Source organism: Pleurodeles waltl, chromosome 5 (genome assembly GCF_031143425.1).
Source record: "Pleurodeles waltl isolate 20211129_DDA chromosome 5, aPleWal1.hap1.20221129, whole genome shotgun sequence".
NCBI classification, from domain to species: Eukaryota; Metazoa; Chordata; class Amphibia; order Caudata; family Salamandridae; genus Pleurodeles; species Pleurodeles waltl.
In genome coordinates, this window is record NC_090444.1 from 1,850,808,897 (window position 1) to 1,850,830,869 (window position 21,973).

Consider the following 21,973-nt stretch of genomic DNA (forward strand, 5'->3'; position numbering starts at 1 on the left):
AAGGTTTCCAAGCCCCTTTACATTTGCAGATTTACCAGTTGCGCACATTTGCATTTCATTTGGGAAGGAGACACCCTGGCAAAAAGACCTGTTTCTTATCTGTCTGACCCTCCCTCTGGATCAGAGCACAGGCAACTCCCTGCCTTTCAGCCCAGCTGGGGACACTGAATTGTCCTAATTACATTTGTCCTTTATCTGAAAGGCTAAAATTATGGACAAATGTTGTCCATTAAGCCTTTAAACACTGACAACGGACGGACAAGTGGTGACCCTAAGAGTGGAGTGGGTGAGTAGAATGTTGTAGAGCTGAGTAGGGGGAGTAGAGTGTCAGAGTTGAGTAGGGGAGAGTAGACTTCAATGGTTTAGTGCCAGAGTGTGTTGTGGTGTGGAGTGGCATGGTATGGGGTAGAATAAGGTGGAGTGGGTCCCTTAATGGACTTGCACTTTTTGCCTTGGCAACCTTTTCTGAATTGGCACATTTTGATAGTCCTATCATTAATTTGATTGTGGTATTATGTAATGCCTATAAGTCAATAAACAGGTTATTAGAACAGACAAGAAGTGAATTAGCCAGGGGTTCATCACATCTCCTTCTGAGCACCCAAGTATTTGGATGTTTTTACACCAAATGCCGAGTTTAACTACGAAACAAGGTGGTCTGCCCGCAGTCTTACACTTATCAATCTATCAGTTCTATCAATCCAGATCAACTCCATTTAACTGGAACAAACCTGATTCTGCAGGCACCCAATCAAGCTCTTTGGAGAAAAAAATATGTGAACTTCTCCCAGTATTAATGGTCATCTATGTAGGACTGAAATCAATGGTTCCACTACCTAATCTTACTCAGTTAAAGGTCTCAGAGTTATGTTACAAAGTGGAAAACTAAGATCTGCAAGGAGCCCTACATTCTTTCATGGAGGCATCAGAGTAACTACAAGATCATCATAACTGGAGAAAAGGTTTTCTAGAACTTATGTTACCCATCAGAGTTCAATCTCTCTCATACCTGCAATGTTATAAGTAGAGCACTTCTAGTGTGGTGAACCACTGAATCAAAAGCAGCAAACAGATGATTCATTCAGTACATTTATTGGATATTCTAAGCCTGTTCTCTGGCATTGTAGGTCTTCTCATATTCAGTAGAGTACATATCTGGTCTTTCCTCCGAGTGGATTTTCTGATGTCGTATTAGCTCTCCTTTAGACATGAAAGCTTTGACACATTTATTACACTTATATGGTTTTTCACCCGTATGAATTCTCTGATGTCGTGTTAGTTCTCCGTTTCTTATAAAACACTTGTTGCATTCAGTACATTTATATGGCCTTTCGCCAGTGTGGGATCTAATATGCACCACTAGATTTACTTGTTTTATGTAACTTTTTTCACATTCAGTACATTTATATGGTCTTTCACCAGTGTGGATTCTCTGATGTAGCTTTAGCCATTGTTTTGTCCTGAAAGCCTTGTCACATTCAGTACATTTATATGGCCTTTCACCAGTATGGGTTGTACGATGTCTTATCAGGTGACCTTTTGTTATAAAAGCCTTGTAACATTCCGTACACTTATGGGGTTTTTCACCTGAGTGAATTCTCTGATGTAGCATTAGCACTTGTTTTAACTTGAATGCCTTGTCACATTCTGCACATTTGTAGGGTCTTTCCTCAGAATGAATGCTTTGATGTAACATAAGATCCCCTTTTGTCCTGAATGCTTTGTCACACTCAGTACATGTATATGGTTTATCACCAGAGTGGGTTCTCTGATGGATTATTAGTTCTCTTTTTGTCCTGAAAGCCTTGACACATTCAGTACATTTCTGTGGTTTTTCACCAGTGTGTGTTCTCTGATGCAGCAGTAGACATTGCTTTGTTTTGAAATCCTTTGAGCATTCAGTGCATTTATATGGTCTTTTTTCAAAGTGGACACTCTCATGTAGCACTAGATCTTTCTTGGTTTTAAAAGCCTTGTCACATTGTGTACATTTATATGGTTTTTCACCAGTGTGAGTCATATGATGGGCCATTAGTGATGCTTTTTGTGTGAAAGCCTTGTCACATTCAGTACATTTATATGGTTTTTCCCCAGAGTGGACTCTCCGATGGCGTATTAGATCTCCTTTTACTTTGCAGGTCTTTTCACATTCAGGGCATTTATAAGGTCGTTCAGAGCTGTGGGTTCTCTGATGTAGCATTATCCGTTCCTTTGTCCTAAAAGTCTTGTCACATTCAGTACATTTGTATGGCCTTTCCTCAGAGTGGGTGCTCTGATGTCTTATTAGTACTGCTTTTGATTTGAAAGCCTTTTCACATTCTGTACAAAGATATGGCTTTTCTTCAGTATGGGATATCTGATGTTGTATTATATCTCCTTTTGTTTTGAAAGCCTTATCACATTCAATACATTTATATGGTTTTTCCCCAGAGTGGGTTCTCTGATGGCGTAATAGATCTCCTTTTGCTTTGAAGCCCTTGTCACATTCAGTGCATTTGTATAGTGGTTCTAAACTGTGGGTTCTCCGATGTACCGTTATCTGTTTCTCTGTCCTAAAAGCTTTGTCACATTCGCTGCAGTTGTATGGCTTTTCCACAGCGTGAATGCTCCTATGTTTTACTAGTACTGTTTTTGATTTGAAAGCCTTTTTGCATTCTATACATTTATATGGTCTTTCAATAGTATGGCTTATCTGATGTTGTATGATCTGTACTTTTGTTCTGAAAGCCTTATCACATTCACCACATTTATACGGTCGTTCCCCCGTATGGGTTTTTTTATGTCTGCTTAACTGCGGCTTTGTGATAAAAGCCTTGTGGCATTCAGTACATTTATGAGGCTTTTCTTCAGTGTGATATCGCTGATGTACTATTAGATGTTGCTGTGTTTCCAAATCCGTATCACATTCATTAGATAAATTCGGAATTTCTGAAGTATGTTTTATCTGATGTTGTATTAAAAGCATCTCTGTGATAAAAGCTTTATCGCAATCGGTACATCTATAAAGTGTATCCATCATGTGCCCTTTCCTATGTTCAAAACAGATCTTTTTAACTGAATTTTTGCACAATAAAGACATTTGTATGGTTTCTGCTATGAATGGTTCTTCTTATCCCTTAGTGGAAAATCCTTACGAATAGGTTATTTGACAGCCTACATTCTTAAGTGATCTTTTCAATGGGCGATATCGCCTGACTACGTTTTCTGACATAGCTCTAGCAATGCCTTTACACAGAAGGCATTTTCATCAGGGTTGATTATAAAGTCACAAGATTTTATGGTCTCTAGTGCAACTCTTCTGTTGGTTCAGTTTAAACAAGAGGTAATATGGTCACCTATGTACATCCGTATTGCACTTCCAGGTAAGCTTACCCTGTGCACAAGACTATTTGCGTTGTAACCTATTTTCAGAACAGTAACACTGAAGGGCTGTCCTCCATAGGTTCACAAAGGTTTCCTCCTATCAAGTTGCAATCAGATTCTCCAGTAAGCAAAAATACTTTTTGCTTTATAGGGAAGTTAGCTGGCATGCGACGATGGTGCTCTGGACAGCTGTTTCACACCTGGTTTGTATGTCAAAATGATTTTCAAAAGACAATCCCGTATTCCTTATTTCTTGTATGTCAAGCACCTGTTAAATTGGAAAAAATACCCAAAATTAGAATTCTATTCACATAAACACACACAGTATTTTATATATATAGATATATATACACACACACACACACACACTTATATATACACACACTTAACTTAATTCTAATGGAATTAAACAAAAATAGAACAGGTTGGGAGTGTAAAGCTGAGCTAAACAAAACCTTGAAAGCATTTTAACTGTGTGAGGAATAGAAGTAATCTGATGCTGCCCCCCAACCTGAAAATAAAAATCGGAATTGTGAGAAGGGGGCACGGCTGTGGAGGGGGTGGGACCTTATGCTAAACTTCCTTTGAGGCCTGTCTGCCTCCATGCCTTGCCCCCATTGACCTCCTTCAGCCTCCTTTGAAAAAACACAAACACCAAGGTTGCCGCAGTGCAGTCGATGTCCTGGGGTGTTTTCACACCTCTTAACGGATATCAGCTGCTTAGAGCCTTCAAAGAGAAGCTGGAAATCTACACTTTTCAGTGGTTTCCAGCTCCTCTTGCCTGCCACCATGTGATATTGCCTCTTCACCGGGTGACAGTGTGAAGACAGCCAAAATCATGTGACACATGGTGGCACCTTGTGAGTTGGCAGGTCTGGTTGTCTACAGTGTTTGCCCACCTCTCCCATGCAGTGAATGAAAGAAATCATGAATATGCACTAGTTAGGAGAGACTCCATGACGACAATATGCAAATCATCCCTTTTTTTTTTTTTTTTTTTTTTTTTTTTTTTTTAATACATTTTCTATACACATCCTCGGTTTGGGAAAAGGGAAATTTGACACAGCAAAAAAAAGGGAAACAATGATCAGTACTGGTCTCCACCCAGGACTCTCTCTATATCGTGATACAACAATACCTCTGTATTCTCTTTTTTGGCTTCCTTTTCAGGTGGCATGCACTACTATACTTTAAACAGAATCGCATGCAAGTACACGAGTTGCTATGATCAGTAATGAGCACATATGCCAACATTCTCGGCTTGCTTCTTTATACACAAGAAGATCTGTGGTAATGAGGCTGATAGTTTATCCAAATACATTTTTATACGTGGCTTAGACAAATTTAAAATTTCCTCTAAAGTGAGAACTCTACATACGGCAAACACTTGAAGTTCGCTGTCCTCCAATACTGTATTCACACACCAAAAAAAAAAAATATACATTTTAAACTTTAATCAGATTTTCAAAATGAACAAGAAATATGCAAATAACCTCCACTGAAATGCAATTCAAATAGATCACCTCCCTCAAATGCCAAGGTTTGTTGCCTGAAAACCTGTTAGATGAGTCACCAAAAGCAGGATTCTCCTTCTGTGTTGGGGCACGAATACCTTGACAGGGAGGACATTTTGGTACAAAATAATATTACAATCTGTAACACACACCCGTAGTGCAACATAGGTCTTCCATCCTGATCACAACTATCATAATAAACAAACTTTCAGGAATGGAAAGACTATGTTAAGAGAACACCCTGATGGTTTGACAGCATCTGGGTTGTTAACACTCCCTCAACAAATCCCTGAAAAGACATTCAAACACAAGAAGTAGTAAAATATACTGGATTTAAGTTGATTGTTTAATGGCACAGATCATTCTACCAAGCAGACGGACACATTCAGAACCTGCACAAATGGTGCTTACATTAAATGAGAATGGCCTCTGTGGGAAATATCATATTTATTTTCATTTTCACAAGAGCACTTTAATCCCTGTGAGGATTCCTTATCTACATAGTCACCTCTATAAAACGTTCAGCAAACTACTGAAAGTCAGACCTTTCTTCTTGTGGGATTTTTTTCCCCCCCCAACTTGACAAAATTCAAGACGGATTAAAACAAGTTTTTCTTCTTGAGGAGTTGCACTGCCTTTTAGATTTCAAAGAACTTGTTAAGGTGTGAACATACCATTTGCCTCTCTTGAATTCCCAAAATAAAATCAATTAGCAGCACAAACGTAAAATGTTTTGTATTTTAAACTTCTTCGCTGACAATTCAAATGAGTTATTTAAGATCTATTTAGAGCCAACAGCTGTTCCTGTGGCTCTGGTATTAGTCACCTTAAACATTCTGCAACTCTTTTTTTTTTTTGGTAGATTATTGACCTTAGAAAAAAGTGCTGATGACACTGATATTCTTGGATCTTCATGAAACTCTCCTGATAAACAGGATTTCTTTATTCTTGAATGTCATCCTACTAAAGTTAATTCAAATATGGGCCAGACTGAAATCTTTTATCTCCGGTCTTTTCCTGGGTTTGACTAGTGGAAGCTCTGGGAACCCCACACAAGGCAGCTGCATATATGGCACACCACTTAGGAGAATTTTTGACAATTATTTTCACCTGAAAGCTTCTGTTACCAAAGTAGCACATGCATTTATACCATCTTTCTAAGGTTAGTTCTTTAGACACCCAACGTAGAATTCCATTAGTTCAGTCAATCATCAGGTCACATTTTACCAGACACATCGGTCTGGTTTGCTAAAGACATCTCGGGGATATTCAGAAAGTTGACACAGGAATGCATTCCACCTGCTGCCTACAACTTGCCTTGTGGTTTGTAACACATTTTCTGGCTATTTGCTAGCTTTGCTTTAGGCTGTCCAGCTCGAGTTCGTCCCTCCCACTGCCCAGACCTGGTTTACTGTATTCTTCCACAAACGTGCTTTCTGTAAACATGCCTTTAAACCTTACTCTTATTTTGTCACATCTGTTGTGCACTGAAAGACACGGGTCAAATATCAGGATGTGTATTCCAGGGAGCTTGGTGTATATTTTTCTTTTTCCGACTTCAAATAGAGGATTTATGTGACTATCATGCTGGTTCTGGAGAAGTGCCTGAGAAAGGCTTTACGATGTTTTTTTTTCCCCTCACACACTGCAAAAAATTTATGTCTGTGAATGAACTGTGCTGACGACCAAATCAATACACTAGGAGATGACATTTCCACACATTGTGTGCTGTATACTTTAAATCAGTAAAACTGTACGCAAGTGCAAATGTAATGGTCACTGCTATTGAAGATGTGTTGTCTGTAAGGGCAGTATGCTACCATACCATACATGCTCCACTCAACACTACCCTGCACCACTCCCCTCTGCACCGCTCTACTCTATGCCACTGCACTATGCTACTCTACGTCACTTCACTCTACAACACTTTACTCAAAACCAATGCACTCTATGCCAATCTACTCTGCACCACTGTACTTTACACCACTTCCCTCTACCCCACTCCACACCATTAAACTCTGCTCCACTCCACAACGCTCTATGCAACTCCCTCTATGCCACTTTACTCCACTCTACTCCATGACACACTATTCCTCTGACAATCTACTCTGCTCTATGCCACTCTGCTATACAGCACTCTACACTACTCTACACCACTCCATGGAGACTCTACTCAACTCGGACACTGTACTTCACTCTACGCCCTTCCATTTACAACACTCCACGCCACTCTTTTTTACCCCACTAACTTTTAGTCATGCGGAAGAGCAGCCATTCTGGTGTACAACATTGTTTAAACATATTGGCAAAGCCAAAAGCTCTTGTATAGGCGAGGCCAGTGTTTTTTCTAGACTGTTTGAATATTTAGCTACTCATCTAAATTCCCCACCATGTAAGATGGGAGTCCAAAATACAGCCCTCAGTCATTTACGCTCTTTCCAAATTTGGCCATATTTTAAGCTATTTGTAGTTTAGAGGGCCCTACATTGCTACTAAAATACCTGTCTGAATAATTTCAATTTGCAAATCCACAACTATCCTTACAGTCTTCAAGAGATCAAAAACTTTAAATTCCAAAATGATGATCAAACAGGTCTGAAGGACAAAGACTGTGAGGGTCAGGTTCTTCACAGTGGGATCATCTCTATGTTGCTGTGAGAGATAAAAGCTTTGTATGTTTAAATGCAGATTTGAAGCTTGATCTGAATTTGGGACTCTTGAGACAGTTTTCTACCTCTGTGTTAGGGGACATGGTTCACATATTTTACTGATGTAGATGTCTATGGAGCTCTTTGATGCTTTGTTTTCCCACTCGACTTGCACAACAAGAAACACATACATAAACAATTACTATCCCTATTTATCAATGATCTCTCTACACTGAATTGGAGCATGCAGTCACAAATTGATGTCCAATGAATAAAAAACTCTATGCAAAAGATTTGCATTGCAAATGAACTCTGTTAACTTGAGGAGCGAAGGAGAGGACGAGAAAAGGAGAAACTGTCCTCAAATCTAAGAGTGAGGGTGAGTTGGAGGACTGGCTTATCTAGATCCAAGATTGGCAAATATCTCTGAGGCTCTAAGTAACCGCTTCACTCTCCCGGCCTGCTACTACTGACCCCACAAATTTTGAGATCTCAGAAGCCACATTTTTCTTCAAAGTCTTTCAACTTAAATTGGCCATGAGGGACTATGCATTATTTATAGTAAAAATAAAAAGTAAAGGGATCACAAATAGCACTGTGTGATTTATAAATCAAGTCACTAAATCCACAGAGAGGTATCCTCCCATAGGAAGCCAGAGGTTACTTTATTGAATGCCAAGATGCCACTCATTACAGCAGTGTTTAAGATGGTGAGAGACCTGCCGGGATCCAGGGATGACGAGAACATTAATGTAGCAAGAAGAACTGGCTACCTACAAATCAAACCGACAAGGTGCTAGAACTGAACAAATGGTACTGATAGTCTTGAATTCTGTTGAACTCTTGAAATAGGACTAGATAACGCGATTCATAAGAAAGTGGTGATGTTTTAGGTGTGCTCTTCTCTTCTGAGGCCCAACAATGACTACCCATGGAAAGGAAAAAGGCTTTCAAGGAGTAGACAACTTATCAGAATGTCAGCGATAAGGAGGCCTTCTTTGCAAATTCTGAATGCCTGACCTTTCTTAGGTCCTACATAGCCCACAAAGTTAGTCGTCCACCCGGAGCTCTTGTGCGGTTAAGGTAGAACAACAACACTATTTTTGGGTCCAGACGGTGGAGTCACTCCTCTTCTTTAGAGGGATGTGGAGGAGCGTTTGAGGTGGACAAGGTGACAGACTGTTCCAAATTAAATGGGGTCACCACTGTCAGGAAGAAAGAGGCCCTGGTGCGAAGCACTACTGTTGGAAATGGGGTCTTTAGTTGGCAGTCAGTTTACACCCTGTCCAAGGAGGGACCCTCACTCTAATCATGTTAAGGGAGTCACACACCCAAGAAAAATTGTGCTCACCCCCTTGGTAGCTTCGCTCAAGCAGCCAGGCTTATCTAAGAGGCAACGTGTAAAGAATTTGTTCACACACAGTAACAGTGAAACCACCACGAAAGTACTCCACACCAGTTTAGAAAAATAGCCAATATTTATCGGAGTTAAGACCAAAAGACAAAAGCTTTTTTTTTTTTTTTTTAAATACACAAGAAAAGATATTACTTAAAAAAAAGTTTCAAAGAGTCTTAATCCAGGGGAATCAATGGTTGTCTCTTTTTAAACACACAGTACCTGGGATGCACTAAAAACAAAGATGATACTGCCGCAGAGGAGGTGAGGCGCCGGAAAACATAGCAATGCGTCAGTCCTTACTGCGCAGGGGGGGTGATGCGTTGGTTCCTTACTGGCAGCAGAGGTGATGTCTTGATTCTCTCCTCGCAGGAGAGGCAATGTGTTGGTTCCTTACTGGCAGGGGAGGTGAAGCGCCTGTTCTCTCCCCATAGGCGAGATTATGCGTCAGTTTCCGGTCACGCAGCCTTGGTTCCTTGCTGCGGTTTTCATGTGAAAATTACTCCCAGGGATGATGGGTGGGAAAATCCAGACGCACAGGGATGATAGAGCAGTGGTAGAACAGGCGCTGTACCAGTCTTACAGGCACTGCATCAATCCTTCCAGCACAAGGCGGGGGCTGCATTGATTCTTCATCCGCACGGCAGGAGCTGTGTCAAGTCTTCTGCCGCAAGCCCAGCGATGCGTGGATTTTCAGCCACAGCGATCCGATGTGTGGATTTTCTTTCTCAGGGCACCAGTTTCCACTTCCAAGTGGCAGGGGCTGGATTTGGCACCACGTGGCAAGTCAGGAGTCTCAGCAGAAGAGTCCAGGCACTGGCAGATGAAGTCTATGACATCCCTGAGACTTCTTAACAGGAGGCAAGCTCACTTCAAGCCCTTGGAGAACCTTGGAAACCAGGATGTAGAAATCAAAGTCTAGTCCTTTCACTCCTAGGACAGAAGCAGCAAGCCAGCACAACAAATCAGCTGGCAGAGTTGCAGTCCCTCCTACGGCATCCAGCTCTTCTTCATGGCTTAATGTCCTCACTCCAGAAGTGTTCTAACTTTCTGGGGTCAGAGGTCCAGTGCTTATACCCATTCCTGTCTTTGAAGTAGGCAAACTTCAAAGAAAAGCCTTTGTAGTGCATTAGATCCTGCATTTCCCTGCCCTGGCCCCAGGCACACTCCAGGAGGTAGGAGACTGTTTTGTGTAATGACAGGCACAGCCCTATTCAGAGGCAAGAGTTCCTCCCACCACTGTAGCCCAGGAGGACCCATGACGATGTGCAAGGCACACCTCAGCTCCCTTTGTGTGACTGTCAAGAGAGAATTCACAAACAGCCCAACTGTCATCCTGGCACAAACGTGTATTCCACAGCCAAGCAGAGGCACAGAATGGTTAAGCAAGAAAATGCCCACTTTCTAAAAGTGGCATTTTCAAACTTACTATTTAAAAACAAACTTCACCAAAAGATGTATTTTTAAAATGTGAGTTCAGAGACCCCAATCTCCACATCTCTATATGTTCCCAATGGGAAACTACACTTGAAAGAAATTTCAAGCCAATCCCAATGTTAATTTATGGGAGGGAAAGGCCTTGCAATTGTGAATACCTAATATAACAGTATTTCACATTCAGGACATGTAAAACACACCAGTACACCTTTTAAATACACTGCACCCTGCCAATGGGGCTGCCTTGGACCTACCTTAGGGGTGACTTACATGTAGTAAAAAGGAGGTTTGGGGCTGGCAAGTGGGTGCACATGCCAGGTCGAACTGGCAGTTAAAATTGCCCACGCAGACACTGCAGAGTCAGGTCTGAGACATGTTTACAGGGCTACTAATGTGGGTGACACAATCAGTGCTGCAGGCCCACTAGTAGCATTTGATTTACAAGCCCTGGGCCCACACTGTGCACTGTACTAGGGACTTACTAGTAAATCATATGTACCAATCATTGATAATATAATTACCAATACAACTTAGACAGAGAACACTTGCACTTTAGCACTGGTCAGCAGTGGTAAACTGCCCAGAGTCCCAAAGCCAGCAAAAACTTTCAGCACAGAATCAAAACAGGCAGTCATAAGCCACAAAGATAGGGGAACCACACCAAGAGCTGACAGGTCTAACAACTACTTTGTCAGAGAACACAGTAAGATAAGAAGGCTCGGATGATAAAACCCGCAGCTCACATGCCTGTGCAGTCCCAGCTCCACCTTCCCCCTTTGGGCTGTGAAGTGTTGGTGCTCGGCCATCAAGAACCCCCTCTAGCAGGGCCCTGCCGCTATGAGAGCGGCACCAAGATCTCCCCTGAAAGCAGAAAGGCACTGTAGGGGATTAGGGAAGTGTAGTCTTTCCATGCTGACCTGCGGGTACCTCAATTGCACCAGGGGGCACCTCCCCTTCTTGCAAGAACAGAGTGGGCGTTCAGACCTTTGACCCGCTCCTCATCGTGGACACCCGGTGTTCCGACAGCTGCCCTGCACATTTGCAGTAGCCGGGCAAGGTTCCTACAGGCTCTACACTTCTGCAAATGGGACACGACAAGCTGGCCACGAAAGACTCCGGGGTCCCCAGGTTTGGGAGATGTGGTCCCCATCCAGAGGAGCTTGTAGTTTGGAGGAACAATATGAGCTGTGGAGAGTATAAGTGTTTTGGCACTCTAAGGCTATCTACCATAGATTTATGCATTGACTGTACTGGATATGTAATCTAGGTGTTCCCGCCATACCCACTCCTATGCCGATTAGATGGTCCGCGTTGTTTGGCTACCTATATGCCTTTTCTTAAGCCAGCCCCATTTGCATAAGTATTTACTGGTATAGGCTGCTGTTACCCTGTCTTGTTCAGGACAATGTGTATCATCAAAGTGTTTATGATCTCAGTGTAATATGCAACTTAATTATGATTAATGCCTAATCCGCAAAGTATTTATGATTCATGTTATTTGGATCTATGGTATATGTTACAATATAATAAACATTTTTTATGTCCTGTGTGGAGTCTTTTATTGTGCATTCCATGTGCCACTGGTGAGTTCTCCAGCTGGGAAGGCGCCAGGCCCCATGGGGTCCCTATTGACTTGTTTAGGCACAATCCCACCTCTTGGACGCCCCAAATTAATGTAAGCATTTATAACAGGGGTGGGGTCCTACTGACTTTTGGAGGGAGTCAATGATAGTGACGTGGGTTTTGGCCAGGGCTAAGCACCATTGAACAAGCGCTAAACCTATCTTTAATATTAAGGAAATATGTCAAAGCCAGGAAGGGTGCCATAGACCTCGCAAACCTCGGCCTCAAGCAACTAGTCACCTCACCCACCCACTCAGCCGGTCACACGCTAGATGCCATTTTTTCCTCCAGCAACCACATCACCTTCACTCACACCACCGAACTCCACTGGACTGACCACCACTGCGTCCACTTTTCCTTCCTGAAGCCCACAACCAACAACATCCGATCTTCTACCGCAGGTGGAACAAGATCTCCAAAGAACTACTGATCTCTAACCTCGCACAAGTTCCACCTCCAGGTACCAACGACCCAAACACTGCCGCTCTCAACCTCACTCGATGGCTAGAAACATGCGCCGACTCCCTCGCCCCACTCAAAAAAAACAACAACACCCGCACCAACAAGACAGCCCCCAGGTTCACCGCAGAACTTTAATCTACCAAACGAGAATGCCAGAAATTTGAGAAAGCCTATCGCCAAGAATCTTCAATGAGCAACATCTCCGCCCTCAAATCAGCCATGCGCAAACATCACCACCTAATCCGGACCACCAAACGATCCTTCTACAAAGAACGCATAGACAACAACGCGCACAACAGCAAGGATCTTTTTGCCATCATTAAAAAAACTCACCATTAAAGAACTCACCAAACCCAAATTCTGCGCCACCGACCCCCCCCTCACTCCCAAGACCTCTGCAACTCCCTCTCCAACTACTTACACTGCAAGATCGTCGACATACACGAAAGTTTCACATCGGCATCTCCCACCATCACCACTGACACAACCAACACCAAAGCACCCTGACGCACCGACGCACTAAACTCCTGGATCCCCACCAACGAAGAAGAAACCAGCAAAACCATGAGCTCCATCCACTCAGGCTCCCCTACAGACCCCCTGCCCCCATCACGTCCTCAACAAGGCCAACGAAATCATTGCTCCCCAGCTCCGAGCGGTCATCAACAGCTCCCTCGAGACCTCAACCTTCCCGGATATGTAGAAACACGCCAAAGTCAATGCCCTGCTAAAGAAGCCCAAAGCAGACCCCAGAGACCTCAAGAACTACCGGCCCAGCTCCCTCCTCCCCTTCTCTGCGAAGGTCATCGAGAAGATCATCAACGGTCAACCGACCAGCTTCTTGGAGGACAACAACACAATAGACATCTCCCAATCTGGATTCCATAGGAACCACAGCACTGAGACCGCACACATCGCCGCAACTGACAACATCATGGCTATGCTCGACAAAGGCGAAACCGCTGCCCTCATCCTCCTAGATCTCTCGGCAGCCTTCGACACCGTCTCTGTCACCACACCCTGCGCACACGCCGCTGGGATCTGCCAAAAGGCCCTGGACTGGCTTACGTCCTTCCTCTCTGGCAGAACCCAGAGAGTCCGCCTCCCTCCGTTCCTGTCTGAAGTCACCACAGCCATCTACGGCGTTCCCCAAGGATCCTCTCTCAGACCAACTCTGTTCAACATCTACATGGCTCCGCTCGCCATCATCGTCAGATCCCACAGCCTCAACATCATCTCCTACACAGACGACACCCAGCTGATCCTCACCCTTACCAAGGACCCTGCCTCCGCTAAGACTAGCCTCCTCGACGGTCTGCATGCCATCGCCAACTGAATGAAGATGAGCCGCCTCAAACTGAACTCCGGCAAGACCGAGATCCTCATCCTCGGCTCCAACCACTCCGCATGGGATGACTCCTGGGGGCCAGCCATCCTAGGACCCGCACCAACACCCACCACCCATGCACGCAACCTAGGTTTCATCCTTGACTCATCTCTCACCATGACCCAGCAAGTAAACGCTGTCTCACCCACCTGTTTCAACACCCTCAGCATGCTCCGCAAGATCTTCAGATGGATCCCCACCGAAACTAGAAAGACGGTCACCCACGCCCTGGTCAGCAGCAGACTGGACTACGGCAACGCGCTCTACGCAGGTTCAACTGCCAAGCTCCAGAAGAGACTGCAACGCATACAGAACACCTCTGCATGCCTCATCTTCAACATACCTTCCACGCTCCCACCCGCCAGCTACGATCCGCCACCGTCCCTCGCTTCCGTCGGACCACAGCCGGCGGCAGATCCTTTTCCCACCTCGCCGCCAAGACGTGGAACTCCCTCCCGGTTCACCTACGACAGACCCAGGACCTCCTGACCTTCAGGAAACGCCTCAAAACCTGGCTTTGAGAAGTAGCAGTCCCCCCGTTCAGCGCCTCGAGACCCTAACGGGTGAGTAGTGTGCTTTACGAATGATTGATACACATGGCATTTATGGACCTCTCCTGTGCTTTTTGACCTGGTTGATGGGGAAAACTGAGGAGTTGTTGGACTGAGCAGGAATAAACCCTCCTTTATTATATCTTCAAGTGCCTTTATTGGGATACTACCATGAATGTGTGCTATATCCAAAATTGTGATTGCACTCAATCTTTACAGGCTTCAAGAGGGGTGAGGTTGGGTTGCATTTTGGCACCTTTTTCATTTTTATATCAATACCCTAGACTTGGCTCTAGCCTTACACATCAAGAACGTTCCTAAAAATCGGGCTTTGTGGATGATGTGGTTCTTATTGCTCGTACAGCCAATGGTTTACAGGCCCTGTTAGATGTATTTAATGATTTTATGAGAAACCTTAATCTGAAAGTCAATCATCAGAAGTCTTTTATATTGACATGTGGCCTAAAAAAAAAACAGCTAATCAAAAATAATCAGGGATACCCCCATCGTCAATGTATCTAATTTTGTCGATGTCCATACTGAAATGAACTACGCTAATTACCCAGAGAACCTAGATGATGATGATGGTGTCTTGCGAAGCGAACTGCAGCTTTGCAACAACAACAAAAATAAAAAATAAATAGGCCACAAGCCAATAAGAGAAATGTACTTGTTAAGAGTAAATGCCTCTCAACTGGGAGCTAAGGGAGTGGAATGAGAGCAGAGTTGCTTTATATTTTAAGAGGAGTGACGGAAGCAAGAGATGGAATTGGATAAGCAGGGATGTAGTATCTTTAAGTAAATGAACGACCGGGAAATGACCGGATATGGACGCAACGTTTAGAGTTATGCTGGGTGTTTAACAGAGTACGAGTAATCCAGGTTCAGGACTTGGAAGAGGAACAATGAAAAAGGGAAGAGAATGTGGTACGTGGTAAAGTACACAGAGAACATCGTACTCCAATCAGAGATCAGGATTTTGTAATATAGTAATGAATGTGATCTCACCTTGTGTCAGTAGTTCTGCTTGGTTATACCGTATGGTACGTGGGGTATTAACTCGAGTTTTAATGCGTGTTTTCCCCCAACAATTGTGTTTGTTATTGTGAAGAAAGAGTTATGTGGCAACGAGGGCACAAAGTGTGCGTACGTGACATCCGTCCTGTGACGCCCCATGTCCCAGAACGCAGCCCATCCAAAACACAAGCAACGCTTGCTGGACCGACGCCTTCGTTAATCAGTTCAGTGACCCCCAATTCTATATCAGGACCGGAGGCTCGGATTATGCTTTCTCTTTCTTTACTGAGAAATTCACAGCAGCCAATTAAAACACATTTAAACAAAAAACAACATTTCCCAAAGTGCTCTAGTGTATAAGTCACATGCACCAATCAACCATAGTGACCTTAGTCCATAAAATCCTTAACCTCGAACGTCATATCCTCTTTCTTTGCTGCTTCGCAGCAGATAAGTAACTTTTCACTTTATCTAAATCTTATGTCTATTTTACTGGTGTATTGAAGTTGAATTTCTTAAATGTAACAGGCGCCGTGAGTCTGCGTGCCTTTTACAAGCTTTTTAATCTTTATTCTTCGGCTTCCAGCCGAGTTAATTGCCTTTTTATTGATTTTTTCTAAAGCACTGGCTTTACTCTGTACATTTCGGCCTCCTGCCGAGTTAATCCCTTTTATTGATTTTCCCGTGTTGAGGGAACTCTCCTGTTATTGATTTTTTCATTTGGAGCCCGTTAGACGCTACAGCTCGGTTTCCCTGCCGAGTTAATATTTATATGGATTTTCCCTCGTGGAGGGACCTCGGGAGAGGACTGCACGCCCTGCGGCAGTCTGTTTTCACAGGCAACCGGTGTTGCCAAGCGTGCACGCCCATTATGAGCCGATCTCATTTCCCTTTGCCATTTTATGAGATCGGTTCGTTTCTGGACAGCGCAAGAGGCATCGGGGCTTGCCTGGAATCATTAACTCACCTCCTCCCTGACGCCCAGTTAAGAAAAGATTCCACTGGGTTGTAAAATTTAAAAGAAGGCTTGGCCTAGGGGAAATACCTTTTATTGATGCAGGCACCTTCCTCCTCAAGCACAGTTGTTTTTTCATTGATATATATATACTTATTTTCACTGGTTGTGGTTTTTAGGTATATATATATTTATTTTGTTCTGCTAATTCGCCTGCTGAGGTTTATCCACTCACTCCTTTATTATTCTTGTCATCTGGTCCTATATATTATTATTATGGCTCAATGGAGCGACCAGGATGCAGGGTTCTACCCTGATGATACCGACAACCAACTGGAGTTAAATCTGGTTGAGGCACTAGATTCCAGGGTGCAACAGTCGGTGAATGATGCTCTAGCAAGAGCTTTGGGCCCCTTCTCAGGTCAATTATTAGAGTATGCCCAAACGCAGGGCTGGATGACCGGGGACCCCACCCCTTCCTCTGAGGACACTGCTACACCTGTCCCTACAAAATCCAAGTCAAAATCTAAGAACATTTCACAGGAGGACCCTGTTGGAGAGTTACATGCTGACATGTTTGACAAGTTACGCAGGAAGCGCAGAGCATAATTACAGCTCCCATCGTAATTCCTCTTCTTCGGAAGACTCCGATGATTCAGACGACATTACCACCCCTAACCTTAGTAAAAAAATCGAAAACTACTTCCACTACGCCTCAAATTTCAGATTTTAATCCTTCAGAGATTATACACCCTAGATAGTCGAGTTGGCGTCCAACTCCTGAGGTAGCTCTCTATGTTCACGCGAACTTAAGGAAGAGTTTTGATAAAGAGGTGCGTTCCAGACTCAAGGCAGAATGCCCCAGGCCTGAGCTAGATAATAATGTAGCGGAAACTCCCGAGATTGACCCCACTATGATTACCTTCATGAAGAAGTACGCGAAAGATCCTAAGAAGGGTCTCAACAGATCCTGGCGCCTCTGCCAAGACAAATTATTAGACATGGCAGGCCCATTAACAAAAATCTTAGATTTGGCTACCACTTCCAAGGAATCAAACACCCCAGTGAACACTGATGTTTTATTGGGATGGGCCCAGAGAGCAGTATGCCTTTTAGGCATCACAAATGGTGCTATTTCCACTGAGCGCAGGAAATCCATACTGATGCAGATGGACCCTAAACTAGTAGACTTGGCTGCCTCCGAAGCGGGACCAGCAGCTGAAGGTCTCCTCTTCGGCTCATCCTTCATTAAAGAATTGGCCAAATTTTGCTCTACTTTTTTGACATTGTACAAGGCCCAACTGTCCCTTAAAAAAGTTTTTAGAAGGGGCCTTTTTATCAGGGCTGGGCGTTATGGCGGGCGAATGCCCGGCCGAGGTGGCTTTGTCAGTCCCCAAAATTACTACCCGAGGGGTAGAGGTAACTGGTCTGGAGATCAAGCAGACACCACGTTCTATCCCTCACGGCCCCGTGGAGGAAGACCCAGGTTCCGCAGAGGGTACCGTAGGAGCCAGCAAGGAGCTATACAAGACGCCTCCTTTACCGGTAAAAATTATTCTACATTCACAAGTCATTCTAGGGGGAAGAGTCAGTCTGTTTGTACAAATGGAGGGAGATTTCAGGAGATCCTTGGGTTATTCAGACAGTGTCGGGATTTCACCTGGAGTTCCTCAACACTCCGTTTCAGCATGCCCCTGCGATAAACATGTGTTTTTCCCAATCAAATCAGAATTTTATAGATATAGAGGTACAAGCGTTGTTAGACAAAGGTGCGGTAACATTTTCAACCCCACACCCTACCGGTTTTTGCAATCCTATTTTTGTGGTAGACAAAAAAGGAGGTGGTCATCGGCTAGTATTAAATCTGAAGGACTTCAATTCTTGGATTGTTTATAGACACTTCAAGATGGAAGGGATCCACATGTTGCGAGACATCCTTCTAGAAGGGGATTGGATGGTTCACTTAGATCTGAAGGATGCATACCTCTCAATCCCGATTTTTGTCCCCCACAGGAAGTATCTTCAGTTCCAGTGGAAGGGGTATTGCCTAGAATTCACGGCTCTCCCATTCGGCCTATCCTCGGCCCCTTGGTGCTTCACAAATCTCTTGAGACCAGTAGTGGAATGGCTGAGAACCAAGGGGGTTCGTCTTATCATATACCTGGACGACATCTTACTGATGGCGCAGGATGCAACGACGTTGCTGACACATCTGAATTGGACAATCACTTTACTACAGGAATTAGTTTTCCTTATCAATGTGCAGAAGTCATTGTTGAAACCATCCCAAACGATAGAATTCTTGGGTTTCAGGATAGATTCCATTCTCTCCCTCTTGATACTTCCAGCTGCAAAAATTTGCAATATTAAAAAAGAATTGAGAGCGGCATTACTCAGGCCGAATATTTCTCTAAGGAGCATTGCTCGATTGGTGGGACTATTAGCCTCCTCCATTCAAGCAATATTTCCTGCCCCCTTACACTATCGTGCCCTCCAGCGATTCCCCGATCAGGACAGATTGTTGCATTCTTCTGAGAATGGACAATATTTTAGCAGTACGGTATGTGAACAAACTGGGGGGAACGCGATCCAGAATTCTGGCGGAGATAGCCAAAGAATTTTGGCATTATTGCCTGAGACACAGACTAGTGGTGTTGGCGGAGTATCTCCCGGGAGATCAGAACTTAGTATCAGACTGGAACTCCAGACATCTGACGGATCCCAGCGATTGGAAGCTGGATCCAAAGATATTTCAACAGATTGTCCAGACTTGGGGTTTCTGCGAGATAGACCTGTTTGCGTCTCGCCTCAACAACCAGGTTCCAAATATTTTCAGTTGGAGGCCGGGCCCTCAAGCCTCGGCAACGGATGCTTTTCTACAGAATTGGAATTCGTTCCAGTGCTATGCATTCCCTCCATTCCTATTGATACCCAGAGTCTTGGCTCAAGTGAGGAGACAGAAGGTAGAATTGATTTTAGTAACCCCGTTGTGGAGGTCTCAGCCGTGGTTCCCTATTGCCCTTCAATTAGCATGTGCTCCTCCACTACTCATTCCTCCTCGTCGGGACCTCTTACTCAGTCCGGAGGGCCATCAACATCCCTTAATTGTCTCGGGGACTCGAACTCTGATGGCTTGGAGGGTTTCAGGGCAAGATGGAAAGCCCCGGGAATTTCACAACAGGCTGAAGGTTTTATCAAGCGAGCATGGGCAAAGAGTACCCACAAGAGATATGCTTCGGCATGGCGTAAATGGGTTAGTTGGTGCAATGGAAGAGACCTTAATCCCATGGGGTCAGGTATTGATATGATTATTAATTTCCTGGCTGAGTTAGCCTCTTCAGGTTTGGCTTACAGGACAATCAATAATTTTAGATCGGCAATTTCTTCAGGACATCCACCTATTGATGGCAAACAGGTAGGTGAACATCCGCTAGTATGTAAACTGTTGAGGGGTATCAGATTTTCGAATCCTCCTCAGCCTAAGTACTCTGTACTTTGGGATGTGAATATTGTGTTGAGATTTCTGGATTCTTGGCCCAGTAACAAATACTTGTCTCGGAAACAATTGTCAGCTAAATTAACTATGTTGCTATGTTTAGTCTCATGCAAGAGAGTCTCAGATGTGAGAGCCCTAGATCTATCGGGGAGACTTTATTCTCCGGAGGGAGTAACCTTTGTTATCTCCAGAAGAACCAAGAACAATTGCAGGTCAGTAACGTACCCTTGTTTTCCAGATAATTCAAAATTATGTGTGGTACAATGTCTTAAAGATTATGAAATATCTACAGAAGAACATAGACAGGACATGAATGGGCAAGTATTAATTGCACTTCAGAAACCTTTTAAACCTGTTGCTTCGGCCACTCTGGCGAGATGGTTAAGATGGCTTATGAACGAAGCAGGCATTGATACTAGCCATTTTGGAGCTCATTCAGTAAGAGGAGCAATGGCATCTAAGCCTTTTACGTTAGGTTCCAGTTTAACGGATATTATGAAATCTGCAGACTGGTCGTCTGGAAGCACTTTTCGTAAGTTTTATTTTAAACCCGTTTTGGATGTGGCCTCTGTGGTTATGGGTCAGCTTTGAACTAGCATAATCCGAGCCTCCGGTCCTGATATAGAATGAAAAATTTTCTAGCTTACGCGTTAAGAATTTTCAATTCTATTAAGGACACGGAGGCGAGGATTATCCCACCCTTTTATGAATATTAATAATTTTATTACTCTTGAAAATCTTAATTCATTGTTACCCTCCCACGTTTATAGAGTGTATTAAGATGTGAAAGATTTTAAAATGGTTTTTACCATTAGTTTGAAAATATTACCGGCTGGTTTTTTATTATTATTTCTTAGGAACGGATCAGAAGAATTCCTGAAGTTCTTTCCATCCAGATGTCTACGTTCTTGGAAAACCGACTTGATGTTCAGTCTGGTCTCCTTCATTGGTTTCTTCCTTCCTAGATGAGAGTTGGTATCATCTAAAGACTTTGAGGTCGTGAGAAAGGAATTTACTGTTTTCGGTTGAAGCAAAGAAAGAGGATATGACGTTCGAGGTTAAGGACTTTATGGACTAAGGTCACTATGGTTGATTGGTGCATGTGACTTATACACTAGAGCACTTTGGGAAATGTTGTTTTTTGTTTAAATGTGTTTTAATTGGCTGCTGTGAATTTCTCAGTAAAGAAAGAGAAAGCATAATCCTCGCCTCTGTGTCCTTAATAGAATTGAAAATTCTTAACACGTAAGCTAGAAAAATTTTCACTCTACCCCATTCCCTGAACATGGCACCCCCCTTAGCAGAACCCTGACGCCAAGACTGCTCCTTAATTCACCCCTCAGGCTTCTAGTTACTCAAGAGTTTAGCAGCATTAGAGCAATACTACCTCTGGCCACCTACTCCACGGGCCATCGACATAGCCAAGTCACTTTAAAAGATGACACGTTCAAGAGGAAATGGCCCTAAAGCGTTACTTCTGCATTTGTGAGTAAAGTGCACAATAAAACACTCTCACTAATCACTCTTTCAGGAACACCCCGACTTGTGCAACTGGAAAGTGAAATAGTGTTTTAAAAAAGGCTCATTAATATCAGCTTTCTCTAGCTACACAGTTCAGTTCAAAGGTAGTTCACCTACCACCTGGGATCTGCAATCCTGTTTAACTCATTGTAATAACAGGCCTGCGACGCCGAGGATTAAAATAAAAAAACCTTAAACCGGCTGAACCGCCCACTTACTGGAAACGCGCGAGCTCCGCTGCAGTACACTGGGAAATAAAGAAATGTAAGGAGTACAGGAGGGTCCCTACCCGCCTGACTTCCGGATCAGCTCTTCCGGGTCTTTTGACATTCTCTACCGGTGTCAGAGGGCATACGAAGATGGTCTGTTTCCGGTAAGACGTTTTTCGGATGTTTGCGCATGCGCACATCTTCCCGCACAAGCCCGTCTCGAGGAGTTTCCCTTTTGTTTTTTTGCCTTCAGAAGCGCACGCGGGGCAGAGTAGCCTCTGATTGGTCCGTATTATTCGTGCTATCGTTGGTTGAGCCACAGGAGAACGTAACTACCACGTCTACCGATTGGTTATGCGTGACATTTCCCTGTTCTCCGCATGTGTACGAGTGA

General features: G+C 43.8%; 1 protein-coding gene across 2 annotated transcripts; it reads right to left on the bottom strand.

Moving 5' to 3' along the window:
- Positions 1–1,076: 1,076 nt before the first annotated feature.
- LOC138296856 (zinc finger protein 268-like) lies at positions 1,077–21,688 on the bottom strand. Of its 2 annotated transcripts, none has more exons than XM_069236339.1 (2): positions 21,589–21,688; positions 1,077–3,631 (listed from the first exon to the last, which is right to left on the bottom strand). In XM_069236339.1, the coding sequence occupies exon 2, from the start codon at positions 3,077–3,079 to the stop codon at positions 1,103–1,105; it is 1,977 nt and encodes a 658-aa protein (XP_069092440.1). In that variant the 5' UTR covers positions 3,080–3,631; positions 21,589–21,688; the 3' UTR covers positions 1,077–1,102. The 2 variants fall into 2 exon arrangements, with proteins under 2 accessions (XP_069092440.1, XP_069092441.1); XM_069236340.1 differs by lacking the exon at positions 21,589–21,688 and adding an exon at positions 21,488–21,571.
- Positions 21,689–21,973: the final 285 nt, after the last annotated feature.

What these genes read in the sequence shown, in the direction of transcription:
- LOC138296856 (XM_069236339.1), bottom strand. Translation starts at nt 3,079, where the DNA reads ATGTCTTTATTGTGCAAAAATTCAGTTAAAAAGATCTGTTTTGAACAT.